Here is a 17786-nt window from a genome sequence, read left to right on the forward strand (position 1 = left end):
TGGTCGTATGATCGGTGGGGTGGCAAGCGCTCGGCTTCCTTGGGTGAGAACACTTCGGCGAAGTCTCTAAACTCTTCAGGCAGTGCAGACACGGGGTCAGGTTCAGTGTCGGTCTTGGGGTTCAGTGCAGTCTCGATGTCCGCGGTTGTAATTGCGAACATGCTGTATTTCTTTCTTGCATACGCAGCACACGCAGCTAGCGATACGGCTGCAATGTCTCGTTTCTCGAGACCAGTTGGTCGTGCAGGCAGGTTCCTCGGACGGGACTTTACAGGTAGCAGGCGGTTCTTCAGTGGTAGCAGGCGGTTCTTCAGCGGTAGCAGGCGGTTCTTCAGCGGTAGCAGGCGGTTCTTCAGTGGTAGCAGGCGGTTCTTCAGTGGTAGCAGGCGGTTCTTCAGCGGTAGCAGGCGGTTCTTCGGTGGTAGCGGTCTGCTCAGGACCGGGTCTACCAGAGTTCAGTTCGGGGGCTTTCGGGGCGGTTCAGACATTTTCAGACAGTCAACTCCTAGGGGTAGGAGCTACGTAGTGTCAGGGTGCGGGCTGGCAGGACGGTATGATAGGAGATGACTGGCAGGGACAGGTCGTAACAGATCAGATTCTCATTGACAGGTACAGGCACAGGCAGGGGCAGGCTAATATACAAGACGTAGCTCGAAGAGCTACAACAGGATCTAGAACTGAAGTTCAAGATAAACAGGTCGGAGATCACGTGCCGTGATCTTCCTTTTACTAAGCATTACGGTTCACACCGTGACAATACCCGGCCCATTCCCAGCTCGTTGGAACTTGATTTTCCTCAAAATGTTTTAACTGATTAGTACTCGACCATAAAGATACACATAGTCTTAGTACAGAATATATATCTCTATAGGTAATACCTCATAAGCGTAGAACATTCCAAACAAACTGATATGTACAGTCATAAAGGTTAGTTATAATGCTAATGTATCAAAGACATGTAGCTATTCACTAGAATTTCCAAATATTTCCCCTTCTTTGTTATGATGATCGAGCAGAATTCCATGTATAAACCAAAACATGGGTAAAAATGTCAGGGTGCGGGCTGGCAGGACGGTACGATAGGAGATGACTGGTAGGAACAGGTCATAACAGATCAGATTCCCATTGACAGGTACAGGCAGGGACAGGCCATTATACAAGACGTAGCTCGAAGAGCTACAACAGGATCTAGAACTGAAGTTCAGATAAACAATTCGGAGATCACGTGCCGTGATCTTCCTCTAACTAAGCATCACGGTTCGCACCGTGACATAAAAGACGGTCATTTATTTGGGTGATTCAGCCATTTTATGAACGCCAAGACCATGTTTTATGCAATTTCGAGCCCCAGGGGGGGGGGGGGGAGCCGGGGTCCGGGTCGAGCTTGAAAAGTTCGACCCCCAGCTCGTTGCGGGTCGGGTTTCGAGCCCGGACCTTGGTGTTACGGACCTACCCGTCACCAATCAGTGGTGACCCACCGGGTACACAGATGGGCCACCGAGAGCCAATCAAGCAATCACGTGATCACAGGAGGAGTATATCCCTGCACGGGGTAGGATATACTCAGAGGGGTCGATCTACCCCGGGGTGTAGGATATACCCCAGGAGCACTGGCGACCCCAGGAAGCGAAGGATATATAAGGACACTCTCTCATGTACTTAGTTTAGTTCTTCGTCTTCAATCATACATTGTTACTTGTGTTTACCTTACGACCTTGTTGACTCACTTACTATATTATCACTTGACAACACCTACGAGCAGACCAATACTGCGGTATAGATCTACTCGGCGCTCTACCTGGCATCGTTCCTCGATACCCTCAAAAGGACTTAGGCTGGAATAAGACTGTGCGCAGCAACAGCTCGGTTGAGAGGCAGATCGTTGACGTTGGAGGATCAGCACAGGCAAGTATAATCAGGGAAGCTTCTAACATAACTGTGACCAGTTAGGCAGTGCGTAACACAAGGAGCCCTCCGAGTCCTCTTAATTCCGCTATAAACTAGGTTTTAAAGGTATATAAAGGTATACTAGCTTAGTATACAATCCGCCGTATTTCTCGAGAAAGAAGTAAGCGATTTACGCGCCGCTAACGAGAAGTAGAAGCAAAAGCGTACTAGATCCTAGAGGTAGATACCTACTAAAGAAGGCCTCTTAGTTCTTGAAGCTTCTCAATTGATTACTGAGCCGGTTAAATCGGTTAAAGCGCCCTCCCCCCCGCTGGCAGAGAAGGCCTTAGACTTCCGCAAAGCTTTGCGGAAGTCTAGAAGGCCTTCGCCACCTTTATAGCCCCGAACGAGAGTATTACCAACATGCGGGCTATGTAAAAATTAGGGTCATAAAAGAAATGTATGTCCAAAGAATAGATCATTATAGTGTATTTAATATAATAGTGGTTTGGTTGAGATAAATACATTTTAAATTAAGAAGTTGGTTAAGGTTGCCAGCTCGGGGGTTTGGCCAGCTCGGTAGTGAAATACGTTATAGTAGCCGGTGAGTGAGATTCTGTAAGGATCGCATGGTTTCTATTGGATAGTGCTAAACACCAGTTATAATGTAGAGTTCTTACATAACATGCCAAGCCCTCGCTTATCCAACATGAAACCCCTTTTTCCTGTGACCAATTGCTTGGTCCGAGCGCCGCTGAGTAGCGGCCTCAGGCGCCGAGAGTATGCAACCCTGCAATCCTCTCGGGAGCACATGAGCTAAGCCCTAGAGTCATATGATATTCTTAGTCATTCGGTGGCCTGAGCTCTGAGTTCATCGATGAACCGAGCTGTAGTCACGGACCGGACATTTCACCACTATCCTCCCTATCTAATCAGCAACCTCTACAACAGTCTACCCTATAAAGATTCACCACCTCCACAGTGGCGGTGTAGAGACCTGCATAATTTAGTCCTAATGAAATTTAGCACTCTGTATTCACCATGTATTGCTTTGCTCTTGAATTCTTCCTTCTTCAACTACCCTCTCTACCATACAATTCAATTCAATTCACTATGGAATGCCCTGAGCCCCTATTGAAGAGGTCCCTCGTACCCCAAGCCCCCCCCCCCCCCCCCCCCCAACCCAACCACCGGATTCCGATATCGAGTCCTTTACCGCCGACACCACCAATTCCGCTACTTCTGCTATGCCTTGTGAGCCCTTTCCGATGGGTAATCTTGACCGGAAATTACAACGTTGGAACTGGCTAGAGCGAGATACTGCTATCCAAGTGCTTACTTTGGATAGTATTGACTGGTCGAAATAAAGAATTGCGGATTATCTTGGTATCACCCGGAACTAAGTACGCTGGGCGATTGCACGAGGTACTCCTACGCCTCGTAAGCCCCCGGGTCGAGTCCCGAAATTGATAAGGAGTGAAGTGGATGATATTATTACTTTTATCACTACAAATGAGATCAATCGCCGGCTTTCGTACGAGAAGTTAATCAATATTCTATCTCTTAATATCTCTGTTGATACACTTCGACGAACCTTGGCTAGTAGGGGATATAACCGCCGTGTTGCGCTTGGTCGACCTGATATAAAGGAGAAGAATCTCCTTGATGCCTCCCTTGGGCACGAGCTCACGTTAACTGGACTCGTGATGATTGGTGTCGAATAATCTGGACTGATGAGACCTGGGTAACCCCTGGATACCACCGAAAGGTACGAGTGACTCGGCGAGCTGATGAAGAAAGGCACCCTGACTGCCTTCGACCTCGACGCCGGAAATGTGGAGGATGGATGTTTTGGGCTTCGTTTTTAGGCCTTGAAAAAGGCCCGTCCCTCTTTTAGGGCTTGGAATGGGGCTGGATTGATACCGAAGGCTATATCTCGTATATTGCTCCTTTAATGGAGGGGTTTTTTCGCCTTCGAAAGGATCGAAACCCAATTGTTATGCAAGATAATGCGCCTGGGTATTCTGCCAAAGAAACAATTGAATACTTTGAGGAGCTTGGTGTTTGTATAATGGCGTGGCCTGTATTTTCACCGGATTTGAATCCTATTGAATCTGTATGGAATTGGATGAAGGATTGGATAGAGGAGAAGTATGGAGATCAGTATATGACGCCTACTATACTCCGAGGGGTTGTTCGTGATGCTTGGGATGCTGTACCGGAGGATTTCTTGAATGGGCTGATTGAGAGTATGCCTGCTCGGTGCCAGGCGGTTATTGATGCTCAGGGGGGTGCTACTAAGTACTAAGTGTTGTATGTAGTAGTGGCATTGTATATGAGAAATTGTTGTATGTTGTGTGTGAGAGAAATGGAGAGTTGAAAGGTTGAGAACTCTGTTTTTTAAAAGAATAATGTAGTATCAATTTGTAAAATACCATATTAAATACTATGCTAATTTATACGCTAGTACGCCACTGTGGAGGTGGTGAATCTTTATAGGGTAGACTGTTGTACACCATCAAATTTCCAACCTCACCACCATCTTCCTCCCTATCCCTCCATCTTACCCTCAACACTTCCACTCTCCAACGAGAAACACAAAAAATGTCTCCAAAGGTCACAATAGTACACCTATCCGACCTATTACCCCCCTCCCAAGAACGAACCTGGCTCACAGCTCCGCACCCAACTCTCCCCATAGTCGCAACCTGCAGTTCAGATAAAACCATCCGAGTCTATTCCCTCACAAATTTTACTCTCCTTTCCACTATCACCGGTGGCCACAAGCGCTCCGTCCGTACAGCAGCATGGAAGCCACATATGGCCGGGGAGTCCGTCCTCGCGACGGGCAGTTTCGATGCAACAGTGGGCATCTGGCGGCGATGGGATAGTTACGGTCAGGAAGAGGGTGTCGGGCTTGGGATGAGCAGTGACGATAAACAGACTCCAATCGATACTTCGACGGAAGCTCCCAACGGTGCCGACACCGCAGACCGCGAAGAAGACGAAGAAGAATGGCGGTTTGCAGTCCTGCTCGACGGCCACGACAGCGAAGTCAAGTCGGTATCATGGTCTGCTTCGGGGATGCTGCTGGCAACATGCTCACGCGACAAGTCAATTTGGATCTGGGAGGATCTCGATGATGGTGATAACAACTTCGAGACTGTTGCTGTGATGCAGGAGCACGGGGGCGATGTGAAGTGTGTTTCGTGGCATCCTTCAGAGGAATGTCTTGCTAGCGGGAGCTATGACGATACCATCCGGCTATGGCGGGAGGATCTGGATGACTGGGGCCAGGTGGCATGTATCAAGGGGCATGGGGGGACAGTTTGGTATTTGGATTGGGAGGGGGAAGACACAGAGGAGAAGTGGAACGGGCCAATTTTCGAATCCGTTTCCGAGTCTGAGCTGGGCCCTTTACAAGCTCAGTGGCGTTCCCAGAGAGCCCTCTCCGGCCCGCGCCTCCTTTCCTGCTCGGACGACCGCACAGTGCGCGTGTGGCGGCGCCAGCCGAAGGAATCGCAGCAGATGGGAGCGCTGTCTTCTGCGGCGACGGGTATCCCGAGCATCATCCGGCCTACTGGGACGGATGAGTTTTGGGAGGAAGATGCTGTGCTCCCGCATGCGCATGAACTGCCGGTTTATGCTGTTGCATGGAGTAAGCGGACCGGGCTTGTTGCTTCGACTGGTGCAGATGGACGGATTGCAATTTATGAGGAGCGGTTTGTTACATCGGAGCAGGATCAGCCGGCTGATTCCGATGCATCAAATGCCACTCCTGGTAGTGTGCTGCGGACGGATTGGGTGCTTGTTGCCATTCAGGATGGAGCGCATGGGATTTACGAGATTAATCATATTGCTTGGGCAAAGAGGGCGGATCGGGGGTCTGGGGGGGAGGAGGTACTTGTTTCAACGGCTGATGATGGGAGTGTCAAGGTTTGGACTGTGACGAGGTGATGCTTTGGGATTGACATATGTTGGATCTGAATGGTTCATGGGCAAACGGCTTGGTGTATTTGGAGGCTAGACAAAAGGAAAAATATATAATCAATGTCACCTGGACAAGTAGAAAGGATAGAGCTACTGCGACGATCAGAAATACACAAAAGCCTATAGGCACAAGCTACCTAGAGACTATAATAGCCTCAGACCCCTCCACCAAGCCGGATTATGGCGAGAGCAATGGTTAAAGTCGATAGCTGTAGACTGGGTTTAATCCCAGACGATGGCCTGCTGGGTTGCCTCATGGGGCTTCAGATGAGGGAGTTGATTTGGAATTTCGAGTTATTTGTAGTGGGCAAGTTTGCGTAAATTCTTGTACCAGGGCTTACGACCTTGTACATACGTTTGACTTGCATTTGGCAACATGAAGTAAAGAGTCAAGTGTCGAGAGTAGAGTAGAGAGTTGGGACTTGAATTTCGTCGGTAATCCGTCATCCACCTGACAGGGAACACTACAACACTATAAGAGATATCAGAATGAGAATCTTTCTTGGAATGAGATCAAGATAACACCGTCTAATTTATATAGATGCCAAAAGATTTCAAAAACTTCAAAACCCCCCTAGAAACCCTTTCAAAAATCACTTGTTATGAAGTCTGGCGGATTCCACGAGTTTCCGGACGCGAGACATGGTCACCATCACTAGCTTCACCCATAGCGTAATCCCCTCGCTCAACACCAGGAGAATGAAGCTGGTCAAGCTCGGACTCATCGAAATCACCAGCTTCGACGTCAGGACCTGAACGCTTGCTCTGGAATCTGTTGAGAATGGTTGTACTATCCGATAAATCATCATTCGAGACGCCCTTGTAGCCTCGGTGATCACGACGACTGTGCCAGATGAAAAAGCTCCAGGCGACAACACCGATAATAACAACCACGAGGACAACCTCGCCGGACTTGGCATACGCGTGCATCTCCGTCTGCTTCAGCCTCTCCTTCTCAATCTGTTCGGCAGCAGTGCTGTTAGACTGTCCGCCGACAGCAGTCTGAGGCAATTTCTCGCCGTCGATACGTGAATCCGAAGGCTGGCCGCCGATGCTGGCGATATCGACCTTCATGAAGCGGTCGAGCATGTCACGGCTCTGGCGAGGGTTGTCAAATGGAACCATGTGGCTGGAGTTGTAGAAGAGCGCGTAGGTGAGGTTGCGGGCGGATTGGTAGATACCAGTGGGTTCATTTTCGAAGGTCCAGTCATGCCGCGGGGCCCAGACGCCGGGGGAGGTTTCGAAGCCGGTGCCACCTTTCCATTTCATGTTGTGGATCAGAGTCTCTGTTCCGATGTGGTTGCAGATGAGGTCTTTGTCGCCGCTGAAGAGCAAAACGTTGATGCCCGATTCGATCAGGCCTGGGAGCAGGTGGACAGAGGGGATGGAGTTCTTTGCGGTGAAGGCCTGGTGGACCATACCTGCGCATTCGGTCCAGCCGGATTTCTTTGCAGGGTTAATGTTCAGGGCTTTGACGACGTCCGGTCGCTGGAGGTATGGCTCAATGTTTTTCAGGTCGGGGGGCCAATTCATGCCACATGATTTGGCCTCGTCCTTGAGACGGACATCGTACATGTTGTAACACTGGTGATTTTCGGTGGTGAGATCGAGGAATTGTTGTAAAATTAGCTCGCACTCGCCTATATCCAGCTTGTTCTTTGCGCCGGCGGTCTCCAGCTTCGAGAGACAGACATCATTGAGTGCGTTTAAGTTGTCATGAAGAGCTGTACCTGGTTTGGCGAGGCCTTCCCTCTCGAGGAACTTGAGGTACGAAGGGTACTGGTCTGTAGGAGAGATCCAACCGTTACCAATCAGCAAACCCTTGACAGGCCACTGTGTGCCTCCATTCTCCGCAACGCCCGTGTTACGATCTTGAATGGCCTTTGCAATATATGGGATGTGCTGGCCGGCGTATGATTCACCAGCGAGATATAGCTGCAACGCAGTCAGAGACATAATCAATGTAGTAGAGGACCGGGAAAACATACGTCATCGTTCGCATACTCGGGAAACAGTTCAAAGAACTTTTCCAAGAAGGTGATGAAGTGAGCGGCCATCTCATTCAGCTCATGAAGATAGCTATTGGTGTTCGCATAGCTAAAACCGGTGCCGATGGGATTATCGACGAAGAGCAGGTTGGCAAACTCATCCCACCTGCCCTCGTTGTACTTCAACGTATGGTCGTCCTGGAGTCTATAGGGCCCAATTTCCATCAATGCACCATCCATGGAGCTACAACCTGGACCACCATTCAGCCAAATCACAGTGCGTTGTCGGTTCGCGATATGACGATTCTGGAAATGCCAGAAGAACAGGTTGCCATTGATGTCGGGATCGACCTCGATATGTCTAGAGTGGTTGCGTTAAAAAGGGCTCGTGCACTCGAAGACATGCAACATCCTCGGGACTTACCCAGCATGCATCTTTAAGAAAGGGCCTTCCGGCACCCCGGGTAACGAGTGCACATAATAATCAGCAGCCGAACTGGCCGACACCAGCGGACTCAGCAGCAATACTGCAGATAATAACATCGCTGCGGGGCTTCCCTTTATGGACGAAAGGAGGAATGGTATTGAGAGCATTTCAGGAGCCTAGTGTGGGTATCATCAAAATAAGGGTTGAGGTAAATAGTCGAGTAGATGTCCCGGGAGGGACTCGTAGGTGAAAATTAACAGATCATCGGAGTTAGAGAAATTGGGCAGTTTGGACGGCACGAGTGGAAGGATGTTCAGAATAGGAGAGAGATAGTTGAAGTGACAAGACACAGCAAGACCCAAAGAAAGGAGATGCAAGTAGGATGACGGAGTTCAAAGGAGGCCTGTGGAGTATTGAGTTTGATTACAGGTAATTTACAAGTGGACCTTATGAAATGCACCGCCACTTACTGGCTTGACAGAGGTATTTCATGTATTTATTTGTATTCAGGTGTATTTAAGTGTCTTCTTTTGTATATTGCTTTACTACACAAGCACTATGCAGACTGATTCAAATATATTCTGATTGAGAACCCCAATGATTTCGATATCCACCTGGCGATGAATCAAAAGGTGAACTTCCCCAATCCTACCAAAGCAAAATCACCGAAACACCCCCAGGCCCTTCTTCAGCCACCTTGCCGACCTTATAATCGGTTCATGTTAGAGATCTTCAGCTAGTGAACTGTTGCAATCACTTAGAAGAAATCAATAGACTTGTCGGCATCCTTCTTAATAAGATCCACCATCCCCTAGACTGTTAGCTTCTTGTTTTCTTTCTGGCAATTTAGATTGTAAGAGTCTTACATCGGGCATGATAGGCTGCCCATTGGCATTCTTGACATAGCGGAAAGGCATCTCGGTGCGCTCGTGCTCATTGATGAGCAATTCTGGGTAGTCGACATATTGAATCTCCTCGAGGGGAACTGGGTAGAATCAGCGTACAGCACATGTATCATCTAAACCCTTTCACGCTCACTCTTTTCGTGGACAACCAAGCGAGTAACTCGCACAGCAGTGTCGGTAGTCATCTGCTTGGGCCCCAATCGGCGGCCGACATATCCCTTTTTCCTCAATTCCGAGGTGCGGTCTACAAACTCGTCAGTCTTTCGCTGAAGGGCATAGAGAAAAACAAGTACATACCTCTAGGCGGGTCGTCGCCTGCATACGCAGTGAACAATAAAAGGGTCAGCTCGAACTCAATCCGTACATGTTGCGGGGTAAAAAAAAAAATTCCGTACCGAGGATGCCACCGAACAAGAAGACCTCAAAGTTGTCACCATCCTCGGGACTCAACTCGGTCTTAGCGGAAGGGTCCAACAAGCAGACCTTATCCTTGCGGTCGGCGAAGATCTCCTCGACACTACGCAGCTCGACCTCGAGGCCCTCGGTGGCGGCCAGCTCGGCGGGCATCTGCAGCTCGGCGGGCACAGAGCTGAGCAGAAATCTTGCCCCGCGGTCGTGGGATTCACGCGCAATGCAGGCATATTCGAGTGTGGACCATGGGCCCAACTCGGGATCCAAATGTTCGACTACGAAGGTTGGTCGAGTCATGGTGGGTGTAAGAGACGTCACAGAAGCGGGAAAATTGAAGAAACGAAGAAGTTCAAGTTTCGGTTCCACTGTGGGCAGGTGACAAAGTTATCATTGATCAGTTGTACCAATTATATTATAACGAGGTGAGCCTTGGGATGGCTGTAGAAGGTTGTTTAAAAATATTATGGGGGAGATATATGCGATTTTCCATGGGGGGGGGGTGTGTATATGTCCGGTAATTAGATACTATATACACTTTAAGAAGAATCGACCAAAATGAGAGTAGATTTGCATCATAGAATAATATAGAATAATATACAACCAGACTAAATATATCTGTTAAAACACCAGATCACTCAGTTCTCCACGTAGAATCCCTAGAATCCCTAGAATCCCCCGAACGTCATCTCCCTCGTACACAGCCAATAGTGGCCATCTTCGATTCGAATTTATTTAAAGACGGTTACGGTTCCTCTATCTATTATTTATTATTTCCTGTATCTGTTTCTCTATTTCTTTATCTCTCGATTCCTCTATTCTCCTATTAGTTGCTATCCCAACTCCCCTCTCACCCTCCCGGTCACACTTCAACTTCTCCCCACCTTATCTTTCCCGCGTCAATTCCCCCTCCAACATCAACTTTCTTCAACCATCCATCATGAATCCTCACCAGCAGAATAAAGTGGACATCAACGCAAGTATTTCTACTATCCTATCTTACCATTACTGACAATTCCCTAGTCCCTGAGCCCAGAGGAGCAACGTCTGCTGCGCCTCTACGGCAAGATGCCCACCAAGAAGGACGTCCTCCAGAACAAGCTCAAGGCAAGCCTAACACCAAGCCAGCCCCCACTTACACATCACCCTAACATCATGTCTCCCACAGGAACGCAAATACTTCGATTCGGGTGACTACGCCCTCAGCAAAGCCGGCAAAGCCTCCGACTTGGGCGTCACCAACATCGGCTCACGCCACCCAGTGCCGGAGAACATCCCGCACCTAACCTCAACCTCGCCAGGTGCTAACAACTCTGCCAACAATGGCAGTATCAGCTCTCAAGGTGGGCAGCAAGTTCCCGGCAGCATCAGCGGGCACCCTGGTTCGATCGGGTTTCAAAGCCGCAGCCCGATCAAGGAGGGAGGTAGCTACCTACACCGCGGTACCAGTATCAGTGAGGGTGAGGCAAGCTCTGGTCTGGCCTCTGGTGAGAAGGAGCTTAGTGTCAGTCCCCCCGCTGCGAGAGAGGGTGTTCCTATCCGTCGGTAGGCCATGATACAGTCTTGCACTACACTGGGTGGCTGTGGCTGTTCTGAGGAGGGCGATTGTTGCATGCATATCTTTTGAAGGGGGTCTGTGATTTCACTTTCAAAAGCCTGGCGCTATGGGAATTTCTTCTTGTTTCTTTCTTTCTTTTTTTTTTCTTCAATCGACTTTGGTGAATGGAGGGGCAGAGTAGGGAGATGCACTGCGGGACAGAGTAGGAGCAGAGGTTGGTGTTTGGACTGTGTGTCATTGAAATGGCAGATGTTTTGTTCTTGAGGACATTCGCTGCCCAGTCAATCGAGCACTACGTCGCTCTTCAGTGTCTTGGCTTTTTTTTTTATTTTTCTCCAGTTACCACCATTTACCATCGAGTTATCAGCAATCTGTGGCATTCGGTTTTTCCTTCGTTTCTTGACCTCTGTTCTCCTGGCTCGTACCTAATTCATACGACAAGGCCTTGTTTATGATCCTTTAGTGTCCCTTACGGTTTCTATTCTCGCGAACGATAGTTGGTCTACGTTGTGTTTGTATTCCTATTCGGCCATCCATGTTATCTGCACACATGAAGAAGTCGGTTTACCATTTCAATCGCCTCTTGACTCCATCAAAGTCGTTGGTTGCTCTCTCCATTTCTCCTCCCCGGTAGTGGGTTGTCCGTCCTTCAGATGACTATGTCCCCAATACTATGTAGGCGTGACCGCAATCGTACGAGTGAACTTGTAAATTTTTTCTAGTCAGAGCTGATTCGGTCATATTGTTAAGGGGTAGAGACTATATCAGCGCGGTTATTGTAACATGCTACATCTATAAATTGAGTGTATCTCCGTGCACATTCTTCGTTGAACAACAACAACATTCAACATCTCAACTACCAACGAACCTATATGAAGCATATCTAAAGGACATATTAATGAACACTTAAAAGGAACACAATCACAAGTCATAGTGAACTAGACTCTAAAAATGTATTGTAATAGTCTCTTTATGTTGTAGCTATTTAGCCTCTTTTCTACGGAGTAATGTGTCAAAGGTTACCAGGCCCTAAATCAGTTTAGGACAGCCTAGGTAGAAAATGGTGCTCCGACCGCCAATTTTAGCTGTGCTCTTATTAAAAAGAGACTTCCACATCTTTTTTGATAAGAAATTCCTATCCATTTTGTTATTCTCTATTTGATCGATTTGACTTACCTGGTCAACCTGATCTACCTGATCTGCCTGATTTATCTTTGTTTTTTTAGTTGTTTTGTTTTGTTTTTGAAAGGGGTTTCTATCTCTCTCTCTAGATCTTTGACCCACGTGAAGTGTTTTGAAAAAGTGATAAGCTCAAAAGGAAAAAAAAAAAAAAAAGAAAAAGAAAAAGAAAACAGTGTGTATCTCCCCCTCCTTGACCTACTTGCTCTCTCAACCCCAGCTCCGAATCAGCTCTGAACACGACAGTTGCCTCAGATCCTTTCCCTATCTACTGGATTCCCTCCCGTACCGCGTACTTCTCACGGCAGTCCGATGTGGCTCTTTCGAGTCTTTTCGTCGGCCTTGTTCCTCGCCATCATCGTCTCGTCTATCCCACTAGCTTTCGATGTGGGCGGCAAGACATGTGGCCTGGCCTTTTCACTGTCATTGGCGGCCTTTTATTTCCTGGTCTCGCTGTTGAAGGTCACCACCCCTGATCGATCGTGGTTCCGTTCCTCCATCATCGTCGTTCTCCACTTTACACAATGGGTCGTCATCTTGGTCCTTCTGATTTGGTCGCTGAATCGATTCTCGGTTGATGCCGACAGCACAGGTACGGGGTGGATGGAGCGCACTTTCAGTGGCAAGAGGGCGCAGGATTCCTCCATTCAGGAATGGCTTTTTGGGCGCGACGGCCTGGTGGAAACTGTGACCCTCGGCAACTGGGATAGACTTTTGAGATGGTCTACCCCGGTCTTCCAACTGACAGAGGGCTTCTGCAGTTTACTTGTGATCCAGGCCGCTGGCCAAATTACCCGCTGGCTCGTCAATCGAGGTGGGCGCAGTGATAGCTGGATGGTATGTTTTCTTAATCTCTCATGGAGATCGCGATCAAAACTAACCCTTGTCCTAGATCGGCCTCTTGGTTTTGTCGGCTACCATTATCTCCAGCTCAGTGTACTTCCTCTGGCGTGTTCTGCAATTTCCTGAAATCTCCAACGTCGATGCCGCCTTGATCGGAGTCTCTGTCACATGCGCCGTCATTCTATGTGCCTGGGGCATTGGCAGTGGTCGCGGTAATCCAGTCGAAAGCTCTCTTCTCTTCGCCTACATCGTGCTCTGCATCTACCAGATCTTCACGGACTATCAGCCATCGCACCCCGTGGAACAAATACCCTCGCCCTCACAGGTTGGAGACTTTCCTCCGCTGCCTCCCATTATTATGGCATCTTACACAACCCTGATGCACGCGGTGTCACTTTTGCCGTCCATTATTCATGCAGCCTTCAACGTTATCACCACCGTTTTCAGCGCCGTCACACCCTCCGTCCTCATCTCGCTCGCCTATCGCCTGCTCGTGTTGTATGCATCAACGCGCATTATCCCAGCTGTCCGCGAGTCTGGCGCCCGTGCCCTTTCCCAGGAGGCTTCCATTGACGATACCGACGCAGCCGGCCAAGTGTTGGGATTCCTGAGCTACTTCGCCCCGAGCATTCTCATTGCCGTTTACACCAGTCTTCTCATGCAGCACTTCGCATCAACATCACAAGCCATGGGTGGCAGCGGTGAATGGTGGAGCAGCCATGGCAATGGTGGTGGCAACCCATGGCGATGGATTAATCTTGCTTGCACTATATCCCTATATGCGGTCGAGCTATGGCTTGGGGAAACCAACGACCTCGACAATGGAGTGGCAGGCCACTGGAAAACCGACTGAATGACGACTTGACAGAATCAATGACTGCTAAATCCAAAATGCCTACGCTTTCCTTCTTATAAGTGCTGCAGCAACAGCGTCGCAGGAATCCGAAGTCCCATCGAATCGGCCTTCTTGCTTCCTTCGCTGTAGGCCGTTGCTGCATGAAACCAGTCACAGGCCTACCAACTGGCTTATCTGAGAACGCCACTCGGCGACGATTGGTCTGGGAATTTCGCCAATGACCTTCCACCTTTGCTACAGTTATGGTAGAGCGAGTCCGTCGGAGTTGTTTCCATCTCCCTGACGCCATGCATCACTGGACTCCCTTTTGATTGGACTTTGCTTCACGTGCCTCCGCCTCTGTCCTTCCTTGCTTCCTCACCAAGCATGCTCTTCTCGGTTGCTAGATGGGTGTATTTGGTTGTCTGATGTCTCAAGGCAAACATCACTCTGTTCAATATCTTGCACTCCTTTTCACGATTCGACGATACCAGATAAAACCTGTTTCTTTTTCTCCTATTTTCCCTCTTTGTCTTCCATATCCACCCTGAATCTTCACTGTTCATCCAGTTCGGCACTTATACCCTCTGCTGTCTACGCTCAATGTTCCTATCCACAGCTTTCTGGTTCTTTTTCGCTTCCCTCAGCCGACTCTTGCTCCGTCTACACACACCCGCACGCACACACAGTCCAAATGGTTTGATATGAAGCCATTGCTTGTACATAGGATACCTAGTTCTTTCTTCTCTTGTACTTCTTGCCAGGCGCTGGGGTGGGGGTTTATTAGATCTAAGATTTCCTTTTCTAGAATTGATTTGAGTGTTGTAGAGCAGGACAGTTGTAGGCTTATGGAAAACCGCTGTTTCCTTCGACCTTCCATGTCTACCAAAGCTTTTGGTAGCCAGGTGGCACATCACCGTTTCCTCAAGGGTTGCTTTGTCAAAGGTGTTCCAGTTTCAGTCCATTGATCTTTGTTGGACACAAAAATAGTCACATGAGCTCGGTGCCGCCTCTGCTCTTGACAACGTAATCTAAAACCTGATTATGTTGGCCCAAAGAATCTTAAGGATATTTTCTGACTCGTTCAATCAAATGCAAAGCTTTCTGTCTCGCTTAGTTGTTGTTCTCTCCAAGAGAATCTTGTTGTTGTAGGTGATTTCTCACACATCAAGAGCTCATGGTCACATGCCAGTGTTCAGCCCTATTCCAGGGCCCTAATAACCTGATATGGTAGTGCAGATAAGAGCGCAGCATTTAACATACGAAGACCTTGAGACTATTCCCCTTCATTTTGAATGCTCAGATTCAATAACTACTTTAAAATGGCCGAAAACGCAGCAAAAAAGCTCAAGACCTCGCCCCCCTTGATCGGGACACACAAGTAAGTGCAATCTTCCTACAATTGCTACGCATCTAGCTCAATCTCTTTGGATCCTGACTAAAACAGCGGCCACTTCCACGCCGACGAGGCCCTGGCCGTCTACCTCCTCCGCCTGCTCCCTATATATGCCTCCTCCCCTCTAGTTCGCACGCGTGACCCCGCCGAGTTGGAGAAATGCCACACCGTTGTCGACGTGGGCGGCGTATACGACCCCGCCATCCACCGGTATGATCACCACCAGCGGACCTTCTCAACGACCTTCCCGCAGCACGCCACCAAGCTCTCCTCCGCCGGCCTGGTGTACATGCACTTCGGAAAGGCGATCCTTGCCCAGAAACTCTCCCTGCCAGTGGAGCATGCCGACGTAGACTTGCTGTACGAGAAGCTGTACACGGACTTTATCGAAGCGATTGACGCCAACGACAACGGTATCTCTGCCTACGATCAGGCTGCACTTGCTGCCGCTGGAGTCGAGAAGCGTTTCAAGAACGGTGGTATCACGCTCGCCTCAATGGTTGGCGACATGAACAACCCAGATCCCACCAGCCCTCCCGGCGAGCCCCAGGACGAGGACAGCCTCTTCGGACGTGCCAGCACGCTTATCGGTAACGCGTTTGCGCGCAAAATGCACCACGCCTGCACATCCTGGATGCCTGCCCGCACGACTGTCGGCTCCGCCTACGCCTCGCGCAAGGATACCCACCCATCCGGCCGCATCATCGTCCTCCCCCAGAGCGGTGTGCCCTGGAAGGAGCACCTTTACAACTTCGAGGCCGAGGCTTCGGGAACCAAGGAGGTTGACCCCGCCTTCCAGGTGTATTATGTTCTGTACCCCGAAAACGCTACTGAAGGAGCCAAGTGGCGCGTGCAGTGCGTTTCCGTCTCCGAGAGCAGCTTTGAGTCTCGCAAGCCTCTGCCTGAGGCATGGCGCGGTGTCCGTGACCAGGACCTTGATGGGGTTATGGCTGCGGAGGCTGAGAAGAATAGCCAGAGCAAGATCCCCGAGGGTGCGGTCTTTGTTCATGCCAGCGGATTCATCGGTGGCCACAAGACGAGAGAGGGTGCTATGGCCATGGCTGAGCGCAGCCTTGAGTTATAGGGTTTTGGTGGTTTGATGATAATTCAAGACCGAAAGAAATTGCATTTTTTGATGAAATGTTTCTAGATTATGACATCCAAAGAAAATCCAAGATTTATTTTTGACATGACCTTTCTTCCTTTGCAACTCTGGGTCTTCAGACATGATTATAAATATTCAATTTCGTCTTGCATGAAATCACCGCACACCACAAATCTCTGTCGTCTGTAGGACGCCCGGGGTGACTTTAGGGCTTCTCTACTTTAGTGTCCAAGACATAGTAGACGAGTCTTGATATATCTGGTTCGTGAAAATTGGACTGCCTTTTGAGCCCAAGTGTTGTTTCTCATGGCAAATGAGCGAGAAGCCTGGGTATTTGGAGGGTCTAGGACCAAGTCTGACAGAATGACTTTTCTCAGGCTTTGTGGAATGGCGCTTCAAATGTTGGAGCGTTTTTCAACGTGCTGGCTGATGCGAGTGCTCTGTTACTAACGAAGGAGTGAGTCTTTGCGCTCTAATCCTGAGCATCGGTAGAGTCCGGGAGTCGAGAGTCTGTTGTGCCTACCGATTTGGTGAAGCATGACCAAGCCCTTAGTGACGGATGTTCAATGAACTGATATCTTCAATGCTTCCACTTCCATCTCCAGAAATCGTCATATCCTTGGGTTCAGCCTGAGTGGCCGAATCCTCGCGCTCGCCCAGTGCGCGTTGGATGAGCTTCGCCTTCGTTGCGGCGCCTTTGAGGCGCTCATCCACGTCGTTGACAGCTTCCTCCGTATTACTCATATCCAACGTCGCAGGATCGACGAGTTCAAGAAGTGTCTGAAGATTCCTGGCCAGTCGAGTGCTGTGTGGTGGGAGACTGAGCATGTCTTTGCAGATAGATGGATCAAGAGAAAGAGTATCCGTTGTGCCATCCGCCTGCAATGCGGCGCCTTCGGAAGTTTTGAAATCTAGTCTCTGTGCCCAAACTAATGCCTTGCCATACAAGCGTCCCATCTCGACAAACTTCTCGAAGCCTTTCTCAACGGCAAAAACGCTGCCTTCGGTATATCCGGTAGCGGCTCCATCCGCAGTGCCCAGTTCATATCCCTCATTGTAAAATTGCTCCTCCAGATCGAGGAGACTGTCCAGAATATTGTGCTCCATTGTGGATACAAAGATAGGTATGAGTCAAAAGTTGAAGAATCCAATCGATAACGTTTTTTTTTTCTGATATGCGCGGGGCATGTGACGAGATGCCCACTTTCTGATTTTCCCGTCTTCGCCTCCCCCCAACAAAGACGCTCTTCCCTTCAACACTACAA

At 49.2% G+C, this 17786-nt stretch overlaps 8 protein-coding genes across 8 annotated transcripts; 4 read left to right on the plus strand and 4 right to left on the minus strand.

Annotated features, from left to right (window-relative positions):
• Positions 1 to 102: 102 nt before the first annotated feature.
• On the minus strand, positions 103 to 769 carry Pdw03_1348 (Allantoate permease; the record flags this gene model as incomplete). The annotated part of the gene is made up of 2 exons (XM_066099886.1): positions 103 to 445; positions 750 to 769. The coding sequence occupies 2 exons, from the start codon at positions 767 to 769 to the stop codon at positions 103 to 105; spliced, it is 363 nt and encodes a 120-aa protein (XP_065957613.1).
• Positions 770 to 4491: 3722 nt separating this feature from the next.
• Pdw03_1349 (WD repeat protein) lies at positions 4492 to 5844 on the plus strand (the record flags this gene model as incomplete). The annotated part of the gene is made up of 1 exon (XM_014679673.2): positions 4492 to 5844. One exon carries the CDS (start codon positions 4492 to 4494, stop codon positions 5842 to 5844), a length of 1353 nt encoding a protein of 450 aa, XP_014535159.2.
• A 633-nt stretch (positions 5845 to 6477) lies between these two features.
• Pdw03_1350 (Pheromone processing carboxypeptidase KexA) lies at positions 6478 to 8408 on the minus strand (the record flags this gene model as incomplete). Its single annotated transcript, XM_014679672.2, has 3 exons — positions 6478 to 7812; positions 7866 to 8226; positions 8290 to 8408. The coding sequence occupies 3 exons, from the start codon at positions 8406 to 8408 to the stop codon at positions 6478 to 6480; spliced, it is 1815 nt and encodes a 604-aa protein (XP_014535158.2).
• Positions 8409 to 9049: 641 nt separating this feature from the next.
• Pdw03_1351 (SAM-dependent RNA methyltransferase, predicted) lies at positions 9050 to 9905 on the minus strand (the record flags this gene model as incomplete). The annotated part of the gene is made up of 5 exons (XM_014679671.2): positions 9050 to 9103; positions 9159 to 9277; positions 9331 to 9441; positions 9495 to 9512; positions 9593 to 9905. The coding sequence occupies 5 exons, from the start codon at positions 9903 to 9905 to the stop codon at positions 9050 to 9052; spliced, it is 615 nt and encodes a 204-aa protein (XP_014535157.2).
• A 640-nt stretch (positions 9906 to 10545) lies between these two features.
• Positions 10546 to 11154, plus strand: Pdw03_1352 (Endosulphine; the record flags this gene model as incomplete). The annotated part of the gene is made up of 3 exons (XM_066099887.1): positions 10546 to 10581; positions 10629 to 10712; positions 10774 to 11154. The coding sequence occupies 3 exons, from the start codon at positions 10546 to 10548 to the stop codon at positions 11152 to 11154; spliced, it is 501 nt and encodes a 166-aa protein (XP_065957614.1).
• A 1500-nt stretch (positions 11155 to 12654) lies between these two features.
• Pdw03_1353 (ICE2) lies at positions 12655 to 14038 on the plus strand (the record flags this gene model as incomplete). Its single annotated transcript, XM_014679669.1, has 2 exons — positions 12655 to 13179; positions 13235 to 14038. The coding sequence occupies 2 exons, from the start codon at positions 12655 to 12657 to the stop codon at positions 14036 to 14038; spliced, it is 1329 nt and encodes a 442-aa protein (XP_014535155.1).
• A 1304-nt stretch (positions 14039 to 15342) lies between these two features.
• Positions 15343 to 16500, plus strand: Pdw03_1354 (Metal-dependent protein hydrolase; the record flags this gene model as incomplete). The annotated part of the gene is made up of 2 exons (XM_014679668.1): positions 15343 to 15401; positions 15468 to 16500. 2 exons carry the CDS (start codon positions 15343 to 15345, stop codon positions 16498 to 16500), a joined length of 1092 nt encoding a protein of 363 aa, XP_014535154.1.
• A 394-nt stretch (positions 16501 to 16894) lies between these two features.
• Pdw03_1355 (Essential protein Yae1, N-terminal) lies at positions 16895 to 17628 on the minus strand (the record flags this gene model as incomplete). Its single annotated transcript, XM_014679667.2, has 3 exons — positions 16895 to 16967; positions 17045 to 17069; positions 17115 to 17628. 3 exons carry the CDS (start codon positions 17626 to 17628, stop codon positions 16895 to 16897), a joined length of 612 nt encoding a protein of 203 aa, XP_014535153.2.
• Between the last annotated feature and the right edge of the window lie 158 nt (positions 17629 to 17786).

The sequence above is a fragment of the Penicillium digitatum genome, chromosome 5 (assembly GCF_016767815.1).
Source record: "Penicillium digitatum chromosome 5, complete sequence".
NCBI classification, from domain to species: Eukaryota; Fungi; Ascomycota; class Eurotiomycetes; order Eurotiales; family Aspergillaceae; genus Penicillium; species Penicillium digitatum.